This window comes from Salvelinus alpinus, chromosome 6 (genome assembly GCF_045679555.1).
Source record: "Salvelinus alpinus chromosome 6, SLU_Salpinus.1, whole genome shotgun sequence".
In the NCBI taxonomy this organism is placed as follows: Eukaryota; Metazoa; Chordata; class Actinopteri; order Salmoniformes; family Salmonidae; genus Salvelinus; species Salvelinus alpinus.
This window is the reverse complement of record NC_092091.1, coordinates 33,195,873-33,213,881: the sequence shown is the minus strand read 5'-3', so window position 1 is coordinate 33,213,881 and position 18,009 is coordinate 33,195,873. Positions and strand designations below refer to the sequence as shown.

Genomic DNA, 18,009 nt, shown 5'->3' with positions numbered 1-18,009 from the left:
GAAGTGCAGACAGGGAAATAACAAACTGGAGCCACCAAGAAGTTAGGGGATATCAGCAAGGCCCCTGGCATGACATACACAGTTCTGAAAGGTTGTGTTTAGTTTCTCTCACAGTGGGAGTTGTCCTCTGATTTGTCTGGAAGGGGTGTATGTGTGTTTGTGTGTGTGTTCGTGTGTTCGTGTGTGTGATAATGTGTGTGTGATGTCTTCTACCCCGGGCTCATTGACGTTTAGCATTTAAAGAGCAATTAGGGAAAAATGCAGAGAACGGGACTGTCTGACTGGGCTGTCGTTGTTGAATCAGACAGATACACTACGTGACCAAAAGTATGTGGACACCTTCTCGTTGAATATCCCATTCCCAAATCATAGGCATTAATATGGAGTTGGTCCTCCCATTGCTGCTATAACAGCCTCCACTTTTCTGGGAAAGCTTTCCACTAGATGTTGGAACTTGCTTCAATTCAGCCACAAGAGCATTAGTGAGGTCAGGCACTGATGTTGGGCGACTAGGCCTGGCTCGCAGTCGGCTTTGCAATTCATCCCAAAGGTGTTCGATGGTGTTGAGGTCAGGGCTCTGTGCAGGTCAGTGAAGTTCTTCCAGACTGATCTCAGCAAACCATGTCTGCTTTGTGCACGAGGGCATTGTCATGCTGAAACAGGAAAGGGCCTTCCCCAAACTGTTGCCACAATGTTGGAAGCACAGAATCGTCTAGAATGTCATTGTATGCTGTAGCGTTAAGATTTCCCTTCACTGGAACTAAGGGGCCTAGACCGAACCATGAAAACAGCCTCAGACCATTATTCCTCCTCCACCAAACTTTACAGTTCACACTATGCATTGCGGCAGGTAGCGTACTCCTGGCATCCGCCAAGCCCAGATTTGTCCGTCGGACTGCCAGATGGTGAAGCGTGATTCACCACTTCAGAGGTAGTGAGTGTTGCAACCGAGGACAGACAATTTTTACGCGCTGTGCGCTTCAGCGGTCCTGTTCTGTGAGCTTGTGTGGCCTACCACTTTGCGGCTGAGCCGCTGTTGCTCCTAGACATTTCCACTTCACAATAACAGCACTTACAGTTGACCGGTACAGCTCTAGCAGGGCAGAAATGTGATGAACTGACTTGTTGGAAAGGTGGTATCCAATGACAATGCCACATTGAAAATCACTGAGCTCTTCAGTAAGGCCATTCTACTGCCAATATTTGTCTATGGAGATCGCATGGCTGTGTGCTCAGCAAGAAGTGTGGATGAAATTTCAGGGTTCCACTAATTAGAAAGGGTGTCCACATACTTTTGTATATATAGTGTAAATGTCATGATGTAAGCAGCCTCTAGTCTCAATTCAACACAATTATATTACACTTGTTTGGTACTCTAGTTATTCTGTAAAAACTGTGATAGCTAGTTTGTGATTACTCGTCTTCCATTGATGTAAATGGGAGATTTACGTGAGAGGTTGAGTAACACAAACATATTTTAAGTTAGGGTTCAGCACTATGGTACCTTTTGGTTGTTTACCTATTTCCTCTGTTTCTGTCCTGAAGGATCTTCTATGTATCTCATGACTCCCAGGACCTGAAGATCTTCAGCTACATCGCCAGAGATGGACAGAATAACGTCTTCCGCTGTAACGTCTTCAAGTCCAAGAAGAAGGTGAGATAGACACGCACGTTATCTCTTTTTGCTCTCTCTCTCGTTCCTCTCTTGCATGATAATGTTTTACACGGTACCATTTACATGACTGAGCCATGTCCAGTCATGATTGCTAAATGTAGCAAAGAAATTCACACTCCCTCTTTCTCTCCAGCTCTTTATTTGAATTTGGTTTAATTATTGGTTGGAATTGTGAACAATAGCCAAATCAAATATGAAGTCAAATCCAGTCGCCCTATCATATGGTTCACTGCAGCTCAGCGGTCAGTGGGAAGTGGTCAGCGGGTTCGTGTTTCAGGATGGTGGTGTGGTCACGAGGTGTCTATGCACTCGGCATTTGACGGCCTGAAGACCACTGTGATGTCACCGATAACGTGCTCTGGAAGTTTATTCCATATACGGACAGCAGTTTTAGGAAGTTTCTGTCCAGGGAGCGTGTTCTAGTGACTAGGTATGTGAGAGCATGGTCTGCCATGGCTGTGCATAGGCGGGTAGTGCGGCGTCTGTTATATGGTGGGTGGAGCATAGCTTGCAGGTCCATGGGACAGTGGTGTGAGTGCATTTTGTACGGGGCTATAGCAGCAGCCCTGTACAACCCTCTCACACGCTCCCTCCCCCTATCAACTATGCCGCGCGCACACACACACACAAAGCCTTAGTCCTGGGAGATCGGGGAGTGAAATACACTGACATTCACTTGGGCAGCTCTGGCCCGAGGCCATTGAGATGGAAAGCACTTTTCCTGAGCGCGTGTGTAGGTATGTGTGTGTGTGTGCGTTTGTGTGTGTATGTGTGCGCACATGCGTGCCTGCCTGCCTGCCTGCCTGCTTGCGTGATTGTGTAAGAGAGAGGGAGAGAGCGAAAATGTGTGTTCTAATCCACAGTCACTCTAGCATGGAGAGACACAAAGCAATGTGCATTGGAGGGTGTCAGTAATAAAGTGCTGCAGGCCCATGGCTGTACTGTACCAAAACACCACCTGCACGTATTAAACAGTATCCTGCCATATTAAAACCTCCCAGTACACGCACACTACATACCTCTACCCAGCCACACTAACAGCTATGCTGTAATGAGTCGTAGAACCATTATGTGTGTAAGAGAGAGACAGAGCGAATAGGGAGTACTTTTGGTTTCAAGCTGAAGTTAAAGTTATTTATCTCTTAAAGGAATTCACAGATGTACAGTGGACAAAGCCACACACCACAAGTCAAATGGCATGGCAGAACCATTGAAATCGTAAATCCATAAAAAGAGAATTTCCATTGCTTTATCTGTCCATTTTACACAGACACACTCCCTCTCCACCTTTGCTCCCTATCTCTAATTCTCCCTCCCTCTCTCGTCCTCCATTCCTCTTCCCTCCCTCCTCTCTAGCTGTCTTCTCACATAGGTGCTCCTTTTGTCCAGGTGGGAAAGGGCATTGTGGAGTGCAATAGAGATTGCATCATCTGTGGATCTGTTGGGGTGGTATGCAAATTGGAGTGGGTATAGGGTTTCTGGGATGATGATGTTGATGTGAGCCATGACCAGCCCTTTCAAAGCATTTCATGGCTACAGATGTGAGTGCTACTGGCCGGTAGTCATTTAGGCAGGTTACCTTATTGTTCTTGGGCACAGGGACTATGGTGTTCTGCTTGAAACAAGTTAGTATTACAGACTCAGACAGGGAGAGGGTGAAAATGTCGGTGAAGACACTTGCTAGTTGGTCAGAGCATGCGTGGAGTTCACGTCCTGGTAATCTGTCTGGCCCTGTTGAACTGTTAAAAGGTCCTACTCACATCGGCTGCGGAGAGCGTAATCACACAGTAATCCGGAACAGCTGATTCTCTCATGCATGTTTCAGTGTTACTTGCCTCGAAGCGAGCATAGAAGTTATTTAGCTCGAATGGTAGGCTTGTGTCACTGGGCAGCTCTCGGCTGTGCTTCTCTTTGTAGTCTGTAACACTGGAGCCGGTGTAGTTCGATTCGATCTTAGTCCTGTATTGACGTTTTGCCTGTTTGATGATTCATCGGAGGGCATAGCGGGATTTCTTATTAGCTTCCGGGTTAGAGTCCCGCTCCTTGAATATGGCAGCTCTACCCTTTAGCTCACTGCGAATGTTGCCTGTAATCCATGGCTCCTGGTTGGAGTATGCACATACAGTCACTGTGTGTCGACGTCGTCGATGCACTTATTGATAAAGCCAGTGACTGATGTGGTGTACTCCTCAATGACATTGGAAGAATCCTGGAACATATTCCAGTCTGTGCTAGCAAAACAGTCCTGTAGTTTAGCATCTGCTTCATCTGACCACTTTTTTATAGACCGAGTCACTGGTACTTCCTGCTTTAATTTTTGCTTGTAAGCAGGAATCAGGATAGAATTATGGTCAGATTTGCCAAATGGAGGGAGAGGGAGAGCTTTGTATGCGTCTCTGTGTGTGGAGTAAAGCTGGTCTAGTTTCTTTCCCTCTGGTTGCACATTTAACACGCTGATAGAAATTTGGTAAAACTGATTTAAGTTTCCCTGCATTAAAGTCCCAGGCCCACCACCTCTGGATGAGTATTTTCCTGTTTGCTTATGGCGGAATACAGCTCATTGAGTGTGGTTTTAGTGCCAGCCTCTGTCTGTGGTGGTATGTAGACAGCTACGAAAAATACAGATGAAAACTCGCTACGTAGATAGTGTGGTCTACAGCTTATCATGAGATACTCTACATCAGGCGAGCAAAATCTTGAGGCTTCCTTAGATATCGTGCACCAGCTATTGTTTACAAATATGCATAGGCCCCCATCCCGTGTCTTACCAGAGGCTGATGTTCTGTCTTGCCGGTAGATTGTATAACCCGCCAGCTGTATGTTCTTAACGTCATTCAGCCACGACTCTGTGAAACATAAGATATTACCATTTTTAATGTCCCGTTGGTAGGATATTCGTGCTTTCAGTTCGTCCCATTTATTTTCCAGTGATTGAACATTAGCTAGTAGAATAGAAGGCAAGATTAGATTAGCCACTCGTCTCCTGATCCTCATAAGGCATCCTGATCTCTTTCCGCGAAATCTATGTTTCATTTTCCAGCGAATCACAGGAATCTGGGCCTGGTCAGGTGTCTGTAGTATATCCCTCGCGTTCGACTCATTGAAGAAGAACTCCTCATCCAATTTGAGGTGAGTAATCCCTGTTCTGATGTCCAGAAGCTCTTTTCAGTCATAAGAGACGGTAGCAGCAACATATTGTACAAAACAAGTTACAAACAACGTGAAAAAACAAACAAAATAGCGTGGTTGGTTAAGAGCCGATAAGACGACAGCCCTCCCCTCCGACGCCATTATCATGTGGTGGTAAATAGACAGCTATGAGAAATATAGATGAAAACTCTCTTGGTAAATAGTGTGGTCTACAGCTTATCATGAGATACTCTACCTCAGGCAAGCAAAACCTCAAGACTTCCTTAAAATTAGATATAGTGCACCAGTTGTTATTTACAAATAGACAGAGACCGCCACACCTTGTCTTACCGGAGGCAGCTGTTCTATCCTGCCAATGGACCGAAAACCCAGCCAGCTTTATGTTATTCATGTCGTCATTCAGCCATGACTCTGTGAAACATAAGATATTACAGTTTTTAATGTCCCGTTGGTAGAATAGTCTTGATCGGAGCTCATACATTTTGTCGTCCAATGATTGCACGTTGGCTAATAGGACTGATGGTAGAGGGGGATTACTCACTTGCCTTTGGATCCTTACAAGGCACCCCGACCTACGTCCCCGATATCTCTGTCTCTAATCCATGTGAATGACGGGGATTTGGGCCTTGTCGGGTTTCTGAAGTAAATCCTTCGCGTCTGACTCGTTAAAGAAAAAATGTTCGTCCAGTACGAGGTGAGTAATCGCTGTCCTGATGTCCAGAAGCTCTTTTCGGGCATAAGAGACGGTGGCAGAAACATTATGTACAAAATAAGTTACAAATAACGCAAAAAAAACACGCACAATTGGTTGGGAACCCGTAAAACAGCAGCCATCTCTTCCGGCGCCATCCTGGTTTCATAATGGTTGTGTCTTCATCACACTGTAATTAACGAGGCTGTCTCCATCACAGACAGTTAATTGAGGGGGAGACCTGCAGGGAATACCCATTAGAGACCAGAGGCCTGGACCAAGGGGAGACTGCCGTGTGGTGTGTGTGTGTGTGTGTGTGTGTGTGTGTGTGTGTGTGTGTGTGTGTGTGTGTGTGTGTGTGTGTGTGTGTGTGTGTGTGTGTGTGTGTGTGTGTGTGTGTGTGTGTGTGTGTGTGTGTGTGTGTGTGTGTGTGTGTGTGTGTGTGTGTGTGTGATATCCCTCCCATCAATTGCCAGTTGCCACTCTCTCTGCCAATTTCAGACACAGTGCGCTGGCATGGGCCAAGAGGTAAAACTTTGGGCATCCATCACTCACCCAGGAGACTGCGTGATGGATGCACTTGCACATCTATCACTCCAGTATTAATGCTAAATTGTAATTATTTCGCCTCTATGGCCTATTTATTGCCTACCTCCCTACTCTTCTACATTTGCACACACTGTACATAGATTTTTCGATTTTTCTTTACTATTGTGTTATTGACTACGTTTGTTTATGTATAACTCTGTGTTGTTGTTTTTGTCGCGCTGCATTGCTTTATCTTGGCCAGGTCGCAGTTGTAAATGAGAACTTGTTCTCAACTGGCCTACCTGGTTAAATAAAGGTGAAATAAAAAAAATAAAGACTGAGCCAGCGGTTGGCTAACACAGATTCTATTTGACCCCATGCAAATACTCATCAATCTGTTTAAGGTCCAAATCAATGATGTGAGCCTACATGACTTATTTATTCATCCTCAAAGACTCATAGAACACTAGAAGAGGGTGAGGGCTGAGAAAAATCCTCCAAATGTAATGCATTTTCCTCAGTCGTTCCCCTTGTTATTGTGCAGAACAGTCACAGTTGCACCCCAGCCCTGTCTGTGTTAATGACTTTCTGGACAACTGTTGAGCCATAATGGCTGTTAATTGACAGGCTGAATTGGAGGGAAACAGAACAAAGGCTCTGCAGTTAGATAGACAGCGAGAGTCATTATGACACGTTAACGTTAAGGTGCTGTTCCAATGCTGGTCCTTTATCTAGGCTAAGGTTTCTAAAAAGGCTAACGATGCTAGCAATGCTAGTGCTGCTCCTGCAATTTAACTGTGTGTGTCTGCGTGCGCTAAGCATTGTACTCTCTTTCTCTACTTGGCCTGAAAAGAGAGCTGAGTCATTACTGTCAGGCTACACACACACAAATCAAATTAAAAATCGAAATGTATTTGTCACATGCGCCGAATACAACAGGTGTAGACCATACAGTGAAATGCTTACTTACAAGCCCTTAACCAACAATGCAGTTGAAGAAGAGTTAAGAAAATATTTACCAAATAAACTAAAGTAAAACAATTATAAAAAGTAACACAATAAAATAACAATAACGATGCTATATTCCGGGTGTTACCGGTACCGAGTCAATGTGCGAGGGTACAGGTTAGTCGAGGTCATTTGTACATGTAGGTAGGGGTAAAGTGACTATGCATAGATAATAAACAGCGAGTAGCAGCAGTGTAAAAACAAGGGGGGGAGGGGTCAATGTAAATAGTCTGGGTGGCCATTTGATGAATTGTTCAGCAGTCTTATGGCTTGTGGGTAGAAGCTGTTAAGGAGCCTTTTGTTCCTAGACTTGGCGCTCCGGTACTGCTTGCAAGTGCGGTACCAGAGAGAACAGTCTATGACTTGGGTAACTGGAGTCTTGACCATTTTTTGGGCTTTCCTCTGACACCACCTAGTTTATAAGTCCTGGATGGCAGGAAGCTTGGCCCCAGTGATGTACTGGGCCGTACAAACTACTCTCTGTAGCGTCTTACGGTCAGATGCCGAGCAGTTCTCAATGGTGCAGCTGTAGAACTTTTTGAGGATCCCATTCCAAATCTTTTCAGTCTCCTGAGGGGGAAAAGGTGTTGTCGTGCCCTCTTCGTGGCTTTCTTGGTGTGTTTGGACCATAATAGTTTGTTGGTGATGTGGACACCAAGGAACTTGAAAATCTCAACCCGCTCCACTACAGCCCCGCCAATGTTAATGGGGGCCTGTTCGGCTGCCTTTTACTGTATTCCACGATCATCTCCTTTGTCTTGCTCACATTGAGGGACAGGTTGTTTTCCTGGCACTGTCTCTGACCTCCTCCCCATAGGCTGTCTCGGCGTTGTTGGTAATCAGGCCTACCGCTGTTGTGTCATCAGCAAACTTAATGTTGCAGTCGTGTTTGGCCATGCAGTCGCGGGTGAACAGGGAGTACAGGAGGGGGTTAAGCACGCACCCCTGAGGGGCCCCAGTATTGAGGATCAGCATGGCAGACATGTTGTTGCCTACCCTTACCACCTGGGGGGGCCCGACAGGAAGTCCAGGATCCAGTTGCAGAGGGAGGTGTTTAGTCCCAGAGTCCTTAGCTTTGTGATGCTTTGTGGGCACTTTGGTGTTGAACGCTGAGCTGTAGTCAATGAACAGCATTCTCACATAGGTGTCCTTTTGTCCAGATGGGAAAGGGCAGTGTGAAGTGCGATTGAGATTCCGTCATCTGTGGATCTGTTGGGGCGGTATGCGAATTGGAGTGGGTCTAGGGTATCCAAAATGATGCTGTTGATGTGTGCAATGACCAGCCTTTCAAAGAACTTCGAGGCTACCAAAGTGAATGCTGCAGAGTGGTAATCATTTAGGAAGGTTACCTTCGCTTCCTTGGGCACAGGGAATATGGTGGTCTGCTTGAAACATTTAGGTATTACAGACTCGGTCAGAGAGGTTGAAAATGTCAGTGAAGACACTTGCAAGTTGCTCTGCGCATGATTTGAGTACATGTCCTGGTAATCCGTCTGGCCCGCGGCATTGTGAATGTTGACGTGTTTATACAGTTGAAGTTGGAAGTTTACATACACTTAGATTGGAGTCATTAAAACTCGTTTTTCAACCACTCCACAAATTTCTGGTTAATAAATTATAGTTTTGGCAAGTCGGGTAGGACATCTACTTGGTGCATGACACAAGTTATTTTTCCAACAATTGTTTACAGAGAGATTATTTCACTTATAATTCAATGTATCACAATTCCAGTGGGTCAGAAGTTTACATACACTAAGTTGACTGTGCCTTTAAACAGCTTGGAACATTCCAGAAAATGATGTCATGGCTTTAGAGTTTCTGATAGGCTAATTGACATCATTTGAGTCAATTGGAGGTGTACCTGTGGATGTATTTCAAGGCCTACCTTCAAACTCAGTGCCTCTTTGCTTGACATCATGGGAAAATCTAAAGAAATCAGTCAAGACCTCAGAAAAAAAATTGTAGACCTCCACAAGTCTGATTCATCCTTGGAAGCAATTTCCAAACGCCTGAAGGTACCACATTCATCTGTACAAACAATAGTACGCAAGTATAAACACCATGGGACCACGCAGCCGTCATACTGCTCAGGAAGGAGACGCATTCTATCTGCTAGAGATGAACATGCTTTGGTGCGAAAAGTGCAAATCAATCCCAGAACAACAGCAAAGGACCTTGTGAAGATGCTGGCGGAAACAGGTACAAAGTATCTATGACCACAGTAAAACGAGTCCTATATCGACAAACTGAAAAGCTGCTCAGCTAATTGGGCAGTGTGCACATAGCCTGTCTTCTCTTGAGAGCCAGGTCTGCCTACGGTGGCCCGACTCCATAGCAAGGCTATGCTCACTGAGTCTGTATATAGTCAAAGCTTTCCTTAATTTTGGGTCAGTCACAGTGGTCAGGTTTTCTTCCACTGTGTACTGTCTGTTTAGGGCAAAATAGCGTTCCAGTTTGCTCTGTTTTTTTGGTATATTCTTTCCACTCTGTCAAGTAATTATCTTTTTGTTTTCTCATGATTTGGTTGGGTCTAATTGTGTTGCTGTTGCTGTCCTGGGTCTCTGTGGGTCTGTTTGTGTTTGTGAACAGAGCCCCAGGGCCAGCTTGCTTAGGTGAATCTTCTCTAGGTTAATCTCGCTGTAGGTAATGGCTTTGTTATGGAAAGTTTGGGAATCGCTTCCTTTTAGACGGTAGTAGAATTTAACGTCTCTTTTCTGGATTTTGATAATTAGCTGGTATCTGCCTAATTCTGCTCTGCATGCATTATTTGGTGTTTTACATTTTACGTTCACAGCTTTGTGGAAGTTACCTATGGTGCTGATGTTTAGGCCAAGGTACAGTATGTATAGTTTTTTGTGTGCTATAGGGCAACGGTTTCTAGATGGAATTTGTATTTGTGGTCCTGGCCACTGGACCTTTTTTGGAACACTATTATTTTTGTATTACTAAGATTTACTGTCAAGGCCCAGGTCTGACAGAATCTGTGCAGAATATCTAAGTGCTGCTTGTAGGCCCTCCTTGGTTGGGGACAGAAGCACCAGATCATCAGCAAACAGTAGATATTTGACTTCAGATTCTGGCAGTGTGAGGCCGGGTGCTGCAGACTGTTCTAGTGCCCTAGCCAATTCGTTGATGTATATGTTCAAGAGAGTGGGGATCGAGCTGCATCCCTGTCTCACCCCACTGACCTGTGGAAATGTATTTCAATGTTTTTTGCCAATTTTGACTGCGCACTTGTTGTTTATGTACATGGATTTTATATTGTCATGTTCTCTCTCTCTGTCTTTCTCTCTCCCAACTCCTCCTCTCTCCAGTCCCAGGCCATGCGTATTGTGCGGACGGTGGGCCAGGCGTTCGAGGTGTGTCACAAACTCAGCTTGCAACACACACACCAGAACGCAGATGGACAGGAGGACGCAGACAGCGACAAGACCTGCAACGAGGAGTCCACACTCTCAGGTGCATACACACAAACACACACACACACAACATCCCACACACACAAACACATTCCTGATTGAGTGTAAGATGCCATTTGAGAGGATAGTGTCACAGATGAGTCAGTCTAATACAGAGACTGTGGCTGTGGAACAGAACAGAATAGTGGTGGGATGACTCTGGCTCCAGTAACTACAGGGCCCTTTCATATGCAGATGAGCCCACAGCATCCATGCGCCACTCTCCTATACACACCAGTGTTAAGTTTGACTCTTTTTTTAGATGGTCTAGTCTTAGTAATTTTGACTAAAATATAATTAAGTCTTAGTCACATTTTTTGTCAATTGAATAATGATTTAGTCTAGTTATTGACAAAATGACAAACATTGGGCCATTTTAGTCAAATAAATGCCCTTTCATTTTTTTTGTCACATTTTAGTCACATCACATTTATATTGCCTCATTAACATATAGTAAACATATAAATCACTGACTTCCATGTGCCCAAACATACTTACCTTGTCCTGCCAACATATTTTTCTGCATAATTAACATTACATACAAAACAAACATACACTCACAAGCAGAGTGAGACACACACACACACACACACACACACACACACACACACACACACACACACACACACACACACACACACACACACACACACACACACACACACACACACACACAGAGACAGAGACAGAGACAGAGACAGAGACAGAGACAGAGACAGAAAGAGAGAGGTAGAGATCAAATACAAATCTTATAATCAGCTATTAAAGACTACCCACTGGATTCTCCAATTACATTGAATGAACTACAGGACAAAATATAAACCCTCCAACCCAAAAAGGCCTGTGGGGTTGATGGTATCCTAAATGAAAGGATAAAATATACAGACCACAAATTCCAATTGGCTATACTTAAACTCTTTAACATCATCCTTAGCTCTGGCATCTTCCCAAATATTTGGAACCAAGGACTGATCACCCCAATCCATAAAAGTGGAGACAAATTTGACCCCAATAACTACTGTGGGATATGCGTCAACAGCAACCTTGGGAAAATTCTCTGCGTTATCATTAACAGCAGACTCGTACATTTCCTCAGTGAAAACAATGTACTGAGCAAATGTCAAATTGGCTTTTAACCAAATTCACCCTGCCCACCCTAATTGATAAACTAACAAACAAAAACAAAGGTAAAGTCTTCTCATGCTTTGTTGATTTCAAAAAAGCTTTAGACTCAATTTGGCATGAGGGTCTGCTATACAAATTAATGGAAAGTGGTGTTGGGGAAAAAAACAATAAATTCCATGTACACAAACAACAAGTGTGCGGTTAAAATTGGCCCCACTCCCTTCAACAAATATATCAATGAATTGGCAAGCGCACTAGAACAGTCTGCAGCATCCGGCCTCACCCTACCAGAATCTGAAGTAAAATGTCTACTGTTTGCTGATGATCGGGTGCTTCTGTCCCCAACCAAGGAGGGCCTACAGCAGCACCTAGATCTTCGGCACAGATTCTGTCAGACCTGGGCCCTTTACAGTAAATCTCAGTAAGACCAAAATAATGGTGTTCCAAGAGTAAACAAAAAATGATACCTACCTCGGCCTAAACATCAGAACCACAGGTAACTTCCACAAAGCTGTGAACAATCTGAGAGACAAGGCAAGAAGGGCCTTCTATGTCATCAAAACAAACGTAAAATTCGACACACTAATTAGGATCTGGCTAAAAATACTTGAATCAGTTATAGAACCCATTGCTCTTTATGGTTGTGAGATCTGGGGTCCGCTCACCAACCAAGAATTCACAAAATGGGACAAACACCAAATTGAGACTCTGCATGCAGAATTATGCAAAAATATCCCCAGTGTACAACATAAAACACAAAATAATGCATGCAAAGCAGAATTAGGCCAATACCCGCTAATTATCAAAATCCAGAAAAGAGACATTAAATTCTACAACCACCTAAAAGGAAGTGATTCCCAAACCTTCCATAACAAAGCCATCACCTACAGAGAAATTAACCTGGAGTAGAGCCCCCTAAGCAAGCTCGTCCTGGGGCTCTGTTCACAAACACACAGAGTTCCAGGGCAGCAACACAATTAGGCCCAACCAAATCATGAGAAAACAAAGAGACAATTATTTGACAAATTGGAAAGAATTTACAAAACAACTGAGCAACCTAGAATTCTATTTAGCCCTAAATAGAGAGTACACAGTGGCAGAATACATGACTACTGTGACTGACACAAAAATAAGGAAATCTTTGACTATGTACAGACTGAGTGAGCATAGCCGTGCTATTGAGAAGGGCCGCCGAAGTCACACCTGGCTCTCAAGAGAAGACAGGCTAGTGGCTTGCGAAAGTATTCACCCCCCGTTGGCATTTTTCCTATTTTGTTGCCTTACAACCTGGAATTAAAATATATTTTTGGGGGGTATGTATCATTTGATTTACACAACATGCCTACCACTTTGAAGATGTAAAATATGTTTTATTGTGAAACAAACAAGAAATAAGACAAAAAAATAGAACTTGAGCGTGCATAACTACTCACCACCCCCCCCCCCCCCCCCCCCAAAGTCAGTACTTTGTAGAGCCACCTTTTGCAGCAATTACAGCTGCAAGTCTCTTGGGATATGTCTCTATTAGCTTGGCACATCTAGCCACTGGGATTTTTTCCCCCATTCTTCAAGGCAAAACTGCTCCAGCTCCTTCAAGTAGGATGGTTTCCGCTGGTGTACAGCAATATTTAAGTCATACCACAGATTCTCAATTGGATTGAGGTCTGGGCTTTGACTAGGCCATTCCAAGACATTTAAATGTTTCCCCTCAAACCACTCGAGTGTTGCTTTAGCAGTATGCTTAGGGTCATTGTCCTGCTGGATGGTGAACCTCCGTCCCAGTCTCAAATCTCTGGAAGACTGAAAATTGGTTCCCCTCAAGAAATTCCCTGTATTTAGCGCCATCCATCATTCCTTCAATTCTGACCAGTTTCCCAGTCCCTGCCGATGAAAAGCAACCCCACAGCATGATGCTGCCACCACCATGCTTCACTATGGAGATTGTGTTCTCGGAGTGATGAGAGATGTTGGGTTTGTGCCAGACAAAGCGCTTTCCTTGATGGCCAAAAAGCTCAATTTTAATCTCATCTGACCAGAGTACCTTCTTCCATATGTTTGGGGAGTCTCCCACATGCTTTTGGGAGTCTCCCACATGTTTTCAAATTTCTTTCTTTAAGCAATAGCTTTTTTTCTGGCCACTCTTCCGTAAAGCCCAGCTCTATGGAGTGTACGGCTTAAAGTGGTCCTATGGACAGATACTCCAATCTCCGCTGTGGAGCTTTGCAGCTTCTTCAGGGTTATCTTTGCTCTCTTTGTTGCCTCTCTGATTAATGTCCTCCTTGCCTGGTCTGTGAGTTTTGGTGGGCGGCCCTCTCTTGGCAGGTTTGTTGTGGTGCCATATTCTTTCCATTTTTTTATAATGGTTTTAATCGTGCTCCGTGGGATGTTCAAAGTTTCGGGATATTTTTTATAACCCAACCCTGATCTCTACTTCTCCACAACTTTTGTTTGGAGAGCTCCTTGGTCTTCATGGTGCCGCTTGCTTGGTGGTGCCACTTGCTTCGTGGTCTTGCGGACTCTGAGGCCTTTCAGAACAGGTGTATATATACTGAGATCATGAGATGTAACAGATCATGTGACACTTATATTGCACACAGATGAACTTTATTTAACTAATTATGTGACTTCTGAAGGTAATTGGTTGCACCAGATCTTATTTAGGGGCTTCATAGCAAAGGGGGTGAATACATATACACGCACCACTTTTCCGTTTTTTTTTTTCTTTTCTTTTTTTGAAAGTATTTTTTTTCATTCCACTTAACCAATTTGGACTATTTTGTGTATGTCCATTACATGAAATCCAAATAAAAATCATTTTAAATTACAGGTTGTAATGCAACAAAATAGGAAAAACGCCAAGGGGGATGAATACTTTTTTGTGCACACTTGCCCAAACATGTGGTGGAAACTGAGCTGCACTTCCTAACCTCCTGCCAAATGTATGATCATATTAGAGATACATATTTTCTTCAGAAAACACAGACCCACAAAGAATTTGAAAACAAATCCAATTTTGATATCTATATTTCACCCATATTTATTGGGTGAAATACCACAGTGTGCAATCACAGGAGCAAGATTTGTGACCTGTTGCCACAAGAAAAGGGCAAACACCATTGTAAATAGAACCTATTTTTATGTTTATTTATTTTCCCTTTTGTACTTTGCACATCATTACAACACTGTATATAGACATAATTTGACATTTGAAATGTGTTTGTTCTTTTGGTACTTTTGTGAGTGTAATGTTTACTTTACATTTTTTATTGTTTATTTCCCTTTTGTTTATTATCTATTTCACTTGCTTTGGCCATGTAAACATATTTTTTCCCGTGCCAATAAAGGCCCTTTAATCTAATTAAATTAAGAGAGAGAGAAAGACAGAGAGAGAGGGGTGTAGTATATATTGCATCTCGGTCACGTCATTGCCATTGTTATCAACGTTCCACAGATGCCGCAGCCACATTGGTCTCCAAAAGTATAAGGAGGGCTAAGGGCTTTTAACCGGAGCTAATGACTGTTCTGCCCAGTGATGTAGTCGAGTCACTTAACCTTGAGTCCCAAGTCCCCTGTGCTCGAGTACGAGTCACCAATGGTCGAGTCACGAGTCGAGTCAGAAGTCCCTATGGCTGAAATCGGAGTCCCAGTGCTTGAGTCCTGGTCCAAGTGCACAAGTCTGAATCACTAGATCCACATGAACTCAAAATACAGTTCTTTACACAGTCATATATAGTGTACAGGCTAGGGATGTGGAGGTCATAACATTTTGTCAGCCGGTTATTTTCATGCAAAAGATTGCCGGTCTTAGGGTAATTGACCGTTAGTTAACATAAACACGTTTAGCATCTCCAGACCTCCATGCATACAAGTTGTTGATGCACACGTAGGGACATCTACATTTACAAAAAGTCAAATAACTCATTTTAATATACACCATCACAATAAACCAAATCAAATGTATTTATATAGCCCTTCTTACATCAGCTGATATATCAAAGTGCTGTACAGAAACCCAGCCTAAAACCCCAAACAGCAAGCAATGCAGGTGTAGAAGCAATCCATTATTTATATTTGGCAGGTCTTAAGAAATATTGTTATCAAGAAAATGTATTTCAGAAGAACAGAATATGAGTTGGCCTACTGTATGTTATCTGACTATGCACCATGCCATAGGCTGTAGGCTTGTTTATTTAGCAGACAGGATATGTGTAAGTCCAGTGACATTATTTTATATTATATGATCTTATAGTAAGAAAAATATAATTGAACTGAATAAAATATACAGGACATTTTTCCCATTCCAGAGCAAGTGGGCTCGCATATGAATTGGCTATGTTGAGCATAGAAGTGATAATTTGAAACAGGTCCTATACAGTAGTTTTAGAGTTATTTGGCAACTTTAGTTGTGAATGACACAAACCTTACAATCTCTTAGAAATCAAAACATATATTGTTTGCATGACTATAGGCTATTGATGATTTGAGAAAGTCACTGAAAAGCTTGCGCTCTGTTCCCTGCCTCAGGCTGCACACACTGTTCTCTCAAGTGATCATATTTTCACCCATCAGACTATTCTCAATTTAATCTTGTCTTTACTAATATGTCAAATTAGTTTTGATTTAGAATGACCCATTATCAAATGGGCAGGAACAGTGGCAGGGGGAAAAAGACATGTCATCGTATGCGCTAGAACAGCTGATGGAGGCCACTTTCCCGCAGGTTAATTTCTCACTCAAATCAAATTTTATTTGTCACATACACATGGTTAGCAGATGTTAATGCGAGTGTAGCGAAATGCTTGTGCTTCCAACTATCCAACGAGTAATCTAACCTAACAATTTCACAACAATTACCTTATACACACAAGTGTAAAGGAATGAATAAGAATATGTACATTAAAAAATATATATGAATGAGTGATAGTATAGAACGGCATAGGCAAGATGCAGTAGATGGTATAGAGTACAGTATATACATATGAGATGAGTAATGTAGGATATGTAAACATATAAAAGGGACTTTGTTTAAAGTGGCTAGTGATACATTACATCAAGATGGCAAGATGTAGTAGATGGTATAGTGTACAGTATATACATATGAGAGGAGTAATGTAGGGTGTCAACATTATATGAAGTGGCATTGTTTAAAGTGGCTAATGATACGTTTATTACATCAATTGTTCCATTATTAAAGTGGCTGGAGTTGAGTCAGTATGTTGGCAGCAGCCACTCAGTGTTATTGATGGCTGTTTTAACAGTCTGATGGCCTTGAGATAGAAGCTGTTTTTCAGTCTCTCGGTCCCTGCTTTGATGCACCTGTACTGACCTCGCCTTCTGGATGATAGCGGGGTGAACAGGCAGTGGCTCAGGTGGTTGTTGTCCTTGATTATCTTTTTGGCCTTCCTGTGACATCGGGTGGTGTAGGTGTCCTGGAGGGCAGGTAGTTTGCCTCCGGTGATGCGTTGTGCAGACCTCACAACCCTCTGGAGAGCCTTACGATAATGGGCGGAGCAGTTGCCGTACCAGGCGGTGATACAGCCCGACAGGATGCTCTCGATTGTGCAGCTGTAAAAGTTTGTGAGTGTTTTTGGTGACAAGCTGAATTTCTTCAGCCTCCTGAGGTTGAAGAGGTGCTACTGAGCCTTCTTCACCACGCTGTCTGTGTGGGTGGACCATTTCAGTTTGTCCGTGATGTGTACACCGAGGAACTTAAAACGTTCTACCCTCTCCCCTACTGTCCCATCGATGTGGATAGGGGGGGGCTCCCTCTGCTGTTTCCTGAAGTCCACGATCATCTCCTTTGTTTTGTTGACGTTGAGTGTGAGGTTATTTTCCTGACACCACACTCCGAGGGCCCTCACCTCCTCCCTGTAGGCCGTCTCGTCATTGTTGGTAATCAATACTACCACTGTAGTGTCGTCTGCAAACTCATGCTGTTTGGGTGGCCACATTTAAAATACCCAAATGCGGGACAACAGGATGATTTTGCGGGACAGTGAAGCCTAAATTATTAAATTTTTTAAAAGTTAATCACCTTAGAAAAAGCGCTATCCATTTCGATGTGCTAGGCTTTGAAACAAAGACCATACTGTTTTGATTGAATATATTAGACCATTTTTTAAATTAAATACATACAGTGCCTTGCAAAAGTATTCATCCCCCTTGGCATTTTTCCTATTTTGTTGCATTACAACCTGTAATTTAAATGTATTTGTAACGGCAGTCTAGCTCGTCCTCCTCCTCGGACGAGGAGAGGCGAGAAGGATCGGAGGACCAATGTACAGCGTGGTAAGTTTCCATGATTTAATGAACATGAAAACTATATACAATTACAAAATAACAAAAGAACATACCGTAACAGTCCCGTGTGGCAC

At 43.3% G+C, this 18,009-nt stretch overlaps 1 protein-coding gene across 1 annotated transcript in view; it reads left to right on the top strand.

Moving 5' to 3' along the window:
• LOC139578595 (carboxyl-terminal PDZ ligand of neuronal nitric oxide synthase protein-like) overlaps positions 1–18,009 on the top strand; it is a 240,252-nt gene that overhangs the window by 147,257 nt on the left and 74,986 nt on the right. Inside the window, exons 5-6 of the mRNA XM_071406421.1 lie at positions 1,546–1,654; positions 10,367–10,511. Of these exons, the coding sequence (XP_071262522.1) occupies positions 1,546–1,654; positions 10,367–10,511 (254 nt within the window). The remainder of the gene's footprint in view (positions 1–1,545; positions 1,655–10,366; positions 10,512–18,009) is intronic.